Raw genomic sequence first — 8,314 nt, forward strand, 5'->3', positions numbered from 1 at the left:
AAACCAGGTCGTTTTGTAGTCCAGACATCGTGAAGTTAGTTGCGTTTTTATAGATTCAGAAAATACAATCACATCTGAATCGATATCTAATGATATCGACCAACTGTTCGACTGATAACTCATCCAAATAAGTTTGGGATTTCATTACAAACTGGATAATGTTTGGTTGCAAAGTTCATCACTTAAAACAAAATACCTCGTATTTACCGTATTTACCTCAAATATATCGAACTCGTCTGGTCTGAAAGAGATAAATATTCGGATGACTATGACGACATCTTTCATTTAGCGACCCTTCAGGTCCTCCTACCGAAAGATCATGGAATGAAGTCGCCTGCTTAATTAGAATCGGCTTTTACTACTTATGAAACTCCGTAAATGTTTACCACTTCAATTTCTTAGGATTTATGCTATGATGGCTATCGTTAGCTATGGATGATACTATCCGCCTGATAGTGTAAATGCAACCGTCAGACACAGTTAAAAATTGTGTGGATGTAAGTGATGGCCCAAGATCCAGTTTCGTTCCGGTTTTAAAACGTCTTTGACATTTTGCAGTAAGAGAAAATCTAACAGGTTAATTTGCACCAACATTTATTCATCTCACATATCTGTCCTCCATTCACCCTGTCTAAAGATATTTCGAACTTAAAAATTTACATCCGCTGCCATTATGCCAAATCGATCAAAATCTCCATAAGCCCAATTTACACTTTTTACAAATTCGATTTGATAAAAGGCTTCAAATACAAGTGGAACGATTTGTTCACATCTTCCTGATTCAATGGCGACTTTTTAGCTGCATTTAGCATTCGTTCGTAGACGTTTCCATCGTACGCGCCAAGTGTTGATCCCAAAATGGAATCAGGAATGTCGAAGCCATCGACAATACCGATTGCATTGTTTCTAAATTTCTTCAAAGAAACCTCGAAGTCCAGCTGCAACTTCTCCATTTCGGTCGAGGAAATGCTGACAAACTGTTAATCAGTTGTGATGATTAGTACATTTCTTAATTGCAGTTCTCTTAACCACTCACCTGCAATAAACTTCCTAGATATCGTAGTGCAAGATCATAGGCATAAAGTTCCAGAATGTCTTGGAAAACTGCGGCTAAAGGCTTTGATATATATCTCGTCATCTTCCTCACTGACAAAATAATCGATTGCAATAAGAAAACTTGGCAATGTAATTGAGAGACTTTCGCCAATTCGATGGCAGTCTGACTTGTTGCTAGTTCTGGCGAAAGAGTTTTCTTCCGTTGCTCCAGATGTTTGTACGCTAAAGAAAGCTGGCCTGCTGTAGCGGCTTGGAATGCCTTAAGAATTCCACTGGGCGATCCTTCCCATTTCTCTAAGCGCCCACTCGTATTTACGTAATTCGCCAAGTATTCCACGGACGGCACCAACTTTTGACCCTGTAAAGTCAGAGACCATGCTTTGGTCAAGTATCTTGCAGTTTGCAACAATAGAACCGTATTTTCTCCTTCATAATGCTGAGCGGCAGCCACATGCCCGTAAATATCATTAAAACCTGATGAATTCAAAAAACCATGACCTCCGCAAGCGAGGCGACAAATTTGGACTGACTGTGCTACTTCATCTGTAGTCAAAACTTTCAAGCAGCAGGAAAGTGAATGTAGCTCCGGCAATCGAGTTAGATCGCCTCTTTCAACCTCTGCCGTCACATCCGAAAACAATTGAATCAGACTATTAGCAGCACATTTAATAGCAACGACCTTCACTATGGCCGGAAATAATTTCATTTGTTGCGTCACATGTTCGATGATTTTCGGTTCCGGTAAGCTCGGATCAATCGGACTTTGACGACGTACTGTTGAGTATCTCATTGCTATGGTCACGGCTTTGGACAATTGATCCCCCATGCCCTTAACAATGTCAACGCGTACCAGTGTCATTACGCCGTAATTTAGGACGGCACTCTGCGAACTTTTGACGAACTCTCCGTTCTCCGACACCCTAGCATTTCGCATTAACATATTCTTAAGCGGAATTCGAACACTCTGGAAAGCCAGGAAACCGTTATTAACCGAATTGAATCCGACTTTGTTGCCGATCTCTCCAATTATTATGCCCTTCATTGGCTTGTGCGTTTCAAATTCTCTAACTTGTACAATGAATGGCTGGATGCCGTGATGTTTTCCGAGCGAGTATAGCTGTGCAAAAACTACTACATGATTTACAGTGTGGCCTAAACCGCCCGGCCACCACTAAATTATTGAAAAGAAAAATCTGAATTAGAGAATAATAAGGAGAAATGGGGAAACGGATGTGTGATACCTTGTACGAACTTGTAGTTGGTGAGTTGATAACGAATTCCTTTGTTGTCGGGTCATAGGTTGCTGTCGTTTCCAAGCCACGAACGAAAGTCCCATGACCGAGCTAACAGAAATTGGTTTTAAAAAAAGGTTTTGGTAGGGACACGCACTGTATTACCTCGGTCTGTACATACGAACCCCAAATCCTACAGTTCAGCGCCCGTTCAAGCCATTCTGAGGGAATAAAAAAAAGGGGAATATCAGTCAAAAACACTCAAAGAGTAAAAGTGACGCAAGTCCCTGGGCGTACTTCCAAAACAACTGATATCGCTGTAGGTGAAGCTTACAGATTTGATGAAAAACGAAAGCTCCACCTAACTAAACGATTTTCAACTCTACTGACTGTAATTATTGAACAAACACAAAGACACACCTGAATGCTGCTCCGGTGTTCCGAGTGACGCCAATGCCTGTCCAAACATACCGATGTGAGTAACTGTAGAACACTTGTGACATTATTTTTCTGAATAAAAGTACAAATTATCATCGCCGTTACCTAACGGGCTCCCTTCTTTGAAGACATTCGATATTATCATTGATCCAAAAATTTTACTGCAAAGAAATGAGTGTTATTAAGGAACGATCATGCTGCAACTTCAATGTGTGTGTGTGTGTGTGGATATTTTACTTATGAATGTTGTCGATATTGTGACCTTCGGACTTGAGCTTTTCGATTCTCCTCAGAATCACCACCACCCTTCGAATGGCTTCTTCGTACTTTTCTTTGTGGCTCAAATAACTAGGATCGACATCACCTTGAATTAAATCGGGATCGGATAGGAAATAGTTCTCTGCAAGTACAAGATTGCTAGTGAATTTTTACAACAAAAATTTCATTTAAAAGTGAAACCATTACCAAGAAATCGCTTTTCTTGAAGCTCCTTTACCCCTCCATGATACCATTTGGTAAATTCTTCGATTTCAAACGTAACCTTCTCACGTTCCTCTTTCAAATCTTTGTTGATCTTTGGAGCGGCACTCATTATGTGGCTACGGTAGCAATAAGACTGGTTTATACAGATTACTGTTACAAAATGCGAAAACTCTTAACAGAACATGACTTCTAAAAAAAAACGGTAAAAAACAACGCATATATCTTATCGCTATAACTCTTGTATTTACTTTATATTGAGGTCCAAAGTGACTGCTTATCAGGGCAAAATTTTATCATCTTTCTCAACAATCTCATCAACTTAATTTTCATGAGAGTGTATACGTGAAAAATGGACACTTAGTTGGTACGATAACAAACATCGCAATCAAGAAACGCATGACTTTATCGGCTGATTTTATGCATTAAGCAACCTTGTCTGTGGCGGAAAATTGATAATTGCCCGCCTTGGTACTAAAATATGCATGAAGTTAACTGTTGTGTCTAAGAAAAACGAACAGTTCAGTACAGTGGACGTCAATGAAATTTAGACAAGAATTTGCTTCAGCTGTTTTTCAGCCGGTCCACTCATACAAACAAAATGATAAATAGAAGAAAACTGTAAGACAGACGTAAAGAATGATAAATTACAATGTCAATTTCAATTAATGTCTGTTCATCCTATGACATTATTGCGGGGAAGCAATGGTGTTTGAGTATCGTAGCGAAAGGTTTTCTGAGATACAATCACAATCGAGAGCTTTAAAATGTTTTACAAATGTGTGGTTTTGTTTCTTCGCCGTTCATGTATAGATGTTGAGCTTTTCTTGGATTCAGCGGCGTGGCGTTGTATTGACGAAAGAAAACGAGGATTTTCGAGCATTTCGAGGTTTATTCACCTCTTCATCAGGCTATTCTTTAACTAAAAACAGAGATTTACTAATTTATTGCACAATAATCAACAGAAGTCAGATTCTGATGATTGTCCTTGTTTTCTTTCGTCAATACAACGCCGCTGAATCCAAGAAAAGCTCAACAATTACAAATGTGTATATCAGAGCTAAAATATTAGAGTTTGGCAGCTACCCTATGGTCAACCTTAAAATCCAACATGTTTGACTTGGGAGCTCAATTTGTTGAGAAGATATTTGACTGAGAGTTGGGGGAATCGAAATATTTTCATTTTGGAAGCGTTAGTGCTTGAAACCTATTCACGTAAAGGAGTAAATATCACTTTTATAGTGAAGATTGATCCTTTGGCATCGTAATTAATTAATTTTAAATGGATTTTTCATTTTAAATCAATGTTTTTGTACATTGAGACTAGTGTTACGGTGACCGTGGCTTGGGGTATTTCATATAAAATCGACAGACCAATAGTTGATGCTACTAGAAACGCCATAGCACAGATCACGGTTTTCCGTGGACCGTCAATCTCCATAAGCAACTCACGATAACATTTTCGCTATCGCAACTCTCGGTCAAAAACCTTAAGTTAGTTATCCGAGTTATCTTTGTAAATTTTTAAATTTTTTTATAAATGTTATGCACCTGTGTCCAAATTTGGACGAGTTGGTGATTGTGATCCTAAGCCGAAGGCGCGGATCATAATAAATGATGGAATTTGTTTATGTACTGTCCGTTTGACAAGAGGATCGCCACGGTTCAGCAGGGGGTTTTGAACAATTGTTTTTTACACGTTGGCACACGTGCTCTTGTCAGATTCAAGATTCTTTTTACGAAGGTTACGCTGATTATACTTTGTGAAAAAGGCCAATACCTTGCAAATATGTCACATCTTGGACAGAATTTGACACTGCAATATCTGCAACATGAAAAAACTAAATGTTCGAAACCCCCTGAAACCCCGTGCTTCCACCTACGTAATATACACAAACTAGGTGAGCCAATCTTAATTTATCCAAATCGTCAAAATAAACATTTGGACATAGGTGCATATCATTTTTATGAGTCAATTCAAAGATAAATCCAGACCCCCTCTCTGAGCTGATGCATAATGTAAGTCTTACCACACAGAGACATACAATAGTTATTTATCTACCAAGGTAGGTATGAAGGTATTTTTCGCACTAGATGTCGATTGTCGATCCGAGGCGAAGCCGAGGTCGACAAGACGTCGTGTGCGAAAAAATACCGGCAAATTCGCAATTTCGGGCCATAATCACCTTTCCAATGCAAAATATTACCAAAATTTCTACCAAACATTCACATGCAAACATGACTTCATTTGCACGATCAAGCAACCTGTTCTATATACACATTGCAATAGGATGTATAGAGACGCGCTAAATAAAATCAAGTAGTCAATGCTTAGTATGTACGCTTCAACAATACGTTCTGTATAATTGTGTGACTCTGTAGCCGAATGGCTACGGTCGTTGCTTGGTGTTTGGAAGAATTTTGGTGTTGGATGTTCAAATCCTGGTCTGTGCAAAGTTTTTATTTATAAAATTTAGTCTTTCTTAAAGGTACTGAGCTATGTAGCGTGCGAAAAAAATGTGAAAAAGCCCAAGTGCGAAAAAATAATCAAAAACGCACTGTGAAATAAATACCTTCAAAACGACATTAAATGGATGCATGGAAAGGTGATTATTATGGACCGGAATTACGAAAAATTAATTAAAACATCCAACAGATTTTTTGAATTGCTTATGCATAGAATAGATATCTTAACAATTACACCTATTATTTCAAAGTGTTAAATACAGGTGATACCTGTCAAATTCAGACATCAATTTGCTTCAGCTGTTTTTCAGCTGTTCCATTCATACACGGGTGAAGTAGTGACACTCACATCCGTTTAATTGGGATAAAGATGTATAAGTAGTTGTATGTATGAAAGTACTAGCTGAAAAGCATCTGAAGCAAATTGATGTCTAAATTTTTCTCATTTGCTACATTTAACTTACGAAAAATAGTTTTAAGAACAAATGCACAAATTGCTTGAATCCGATACACAATATTATGCAATTGATCGTTGGATTTTGAATAAATTTCAGTCAGAAGCTAGTTATTATAATGAACTTTGTAACATAGCGACTACAAACAGAAATGAACAAAAATACCGAATATCATTCGATATGACTTCGGTAATGTTATCATTCACGTATGAATTTTATTAGTGTTAATGAATGCTGTTATCGCTTATAGTTACTACTATAACACACATACAGCCAGTTTGTTTTTTTTTTGTAATAACAAAACAAAAAACTCGACGATCTTAGTAGTTGAAAAGTGTGTTAGACCTTACACAAGGTAATTGAGATAATATTATGGCACAAAATATAATTTTGATTTTACCGGTGTACTTTCAGCGTGAGACACTAATGACACAAAATATGAAGTTCGACTGACAAGCGAGTTTCATCAGAAAAATGATAAGACCTATTTCGATGCAAAGCTTTTTGAGCTTTTCGTTGTAATGTATTGTATACATGTAGGCGAATTAATGAAATTTTGTCTACAATAATTCGATTAAATAATGGATCAAGATAGATTTTAAGTCGTTATAGTGACTTCTATAGTCGTCATATATGACAAAAAAGTGTGAAAAAGTTTTCGTCTATTTTCTACGGTTGTATAGCAATAAATTATTTACTTACCAAAATCACACTATACGTGCTTGCACATCTAACAAAATAACGCAATAAAACATGAACAGAATCGATTAAAACACACTTTTAGACTGATGGTTGAGTGCACTTTCGAAAAATTATTTTTATTTACTAACATTTCGAGTTGCCTACACACCGTTAATTTTTTATAGGTATACGAGTCGGTCCAGTTGTTCACATGTATGCGAGTCTCGTTTGGAGGTATTCATAAAGAAGAAACTTATTTTTCATCTGCTGGTAACGTATTAACCGGCTTTCAAGCTTTCATCTAGCATGGAAATGTGTGTAACAATTAGCACTTTTGTTGTGGCACGAATGAGGACAATTTTAAATGAGAGAAAATCGTTGAAAAGTTTTTGTATTTAAATGGTTCGTTGTGATGATGTCTTTTCACCTGAAAATAGATTTGATTTTAGCAGTTTGAGGCAGTCAGAGAACTGAGCAGTATATGAAAATATTGTTGAACGGGTCACGTTTCTGCAAACCGTTCAACCAAAACTAATTTTTATTTAAAGCTATTAAAGCTAATATTTTTGGAAAAGGATTCCGATGAAAATGTATCAACAAAAATGAAATACGAGATACGCTACTCTAGCCTCTTAGTATCGATAGCTTTTGCTGTATTTTCATGAAGCTTAGCGCTCATCACGCTGCATGGATTGGTGTTGTGACGTCAATAAGAAAAGACACAATTAGAAGTTACCATTTAATACACAACATATAAGTAATGTGACATAAACGTTTTTTGTTTCTAAATTACAAAATAAACTTCTTAAAGATTACTGCAGAATAATATTTATAATTTTTTTGCCAAAATGTTTTTTTTTGTTCGTACAGATTCCGTTTTAGTTCAATAAACTTTGGCATTAATTAACTTTCATTGTAAGCCTATAAATATAACGACAATCTTTTGATATCCTTCCTTATTTCTCCGACTTCTCACATTTATGTAATATACCTAACTGGGTGGTTCGATTTAAGAAAAAGAAAAATTCCGGTAGTGACGGTATCGAATGATTTACATAAGCGAAGCCCTGAGGAAACTCAAATTATCGTTAATGTGAACAGAAAATGAGTTGCTTTCATGGGGTGCTGCAAGTAAAAGCTGTGCCATTTATGCCAGGTCACGACAAAAAATAAAAATGAGCCCACCACACAAAGAAGCGTTTCTGATTTGAATGTGCTAAAACGGGCGTTATGTACACTTTATCGCAAGAGCTCTAAAAATTGCCTAAAGGGCAATAATTATGGAAACCTATTAGCCGGCAAATTATGTTGTTAAAATGTGGAACTAAATCAGAAGTTCCTGATGAGCTAAAAATGAAACAAACAAAATGTCATTTTTTAGGCTTCGGCTCCAGGTCTTAGATTAGAAATTATAAAACCCTTGGAATAGATTTTGAATGAGTATTTTGTATGGCTTATCTTCTGTTGTCACTGTCTATAAGCAATAAAAATAGAGACAAAACATTT

At 36.8% G+C, this 8,314-nt stretch overlaps 1 protein-coding gene across 2 annotated transcripts; it reads right to left on the minus strand.

Moving 5' to 3' along the window:
• Positions 1–577: 577 nt before the first annotated feature.
• Positions 578–6,548, minus strand: LOC119070094 (probable peroxisomal acyl-coenzyme A oxidase 1). Of its 2 annotated transcripts, XM_037174406.1 has the most exons (9): positions 6,528–6,548; positions 3,192–3,325; positions 2,964–3,126; positions 2,832–2,887; positions 2,709–2,771; positions 2,454–2,509; positions 2,298–2,399; positions 1,037–2,227; positions 585–977 (listed from the first exon to the last, which is right to left on the minus strand). In XM_037174406.1, the coding sequence occupies exons 2-9, from the start codon at positions 3,316–3,318 to the stop codon at positions 717–719; spliced, it is 2,019 nt and encodes a 672-aa protein (XP_037030301.1). In that variant the 5' UTR covers positions 3,319–3,325; positions 6,528–6,548; the 3' UTR covers positions 585–716. The 2 variants fall into 2 exon arrangements, with proteins under 2 accessions (XP_037030300.1, XP_037030301.1); XM_037174405.1 differs by lacking the exon at positions 6,528–6,548 and having other exon boundaries at positions 578–977; positions 3,192–3,409.
• Between the last annotated feature and the right edge of the window lie 1,766 nt (positions 6,549–8,314).

Source organism: Bradysia coprophila, assembly GCF_014529535.1.
Source record: "Bradysia coprophila strain Holo2 chromosome X unlocalized genomic scaffold, BU_Bcop_v1 contig_45, whole genome shotgun sequence".
Taxonomy (NCBI): Eukaryota; Metazoa; Arthropoda; class Insecta; order Diptera; family Sciaridae; genus Bradysia; species Bradysia coprophila.

Coding starts and splice junctions, on each gene's coding strand:
- LOC119070094 (XM_037174405.1), bottom strand. CDS start 3,318: ATGAGTGCCGCTCCAAAGATCAACAAAGATTTGAAAGAGGAACGTGAG. Junction 3,127..3,191: donor TCAAGAAAAGCGATTTCTTG/GTAATGGTTTCA, acceptor TTGTACTTGCAG/AGAACTATTTCCTATCCGAT. Junction 2,400..2,453: donor GTTCGTATGTACAGACCGAG/GTAATACAGTGC, acceptor AATTTCTGTTAG/CTCGGTCATGGGACTTTCGT.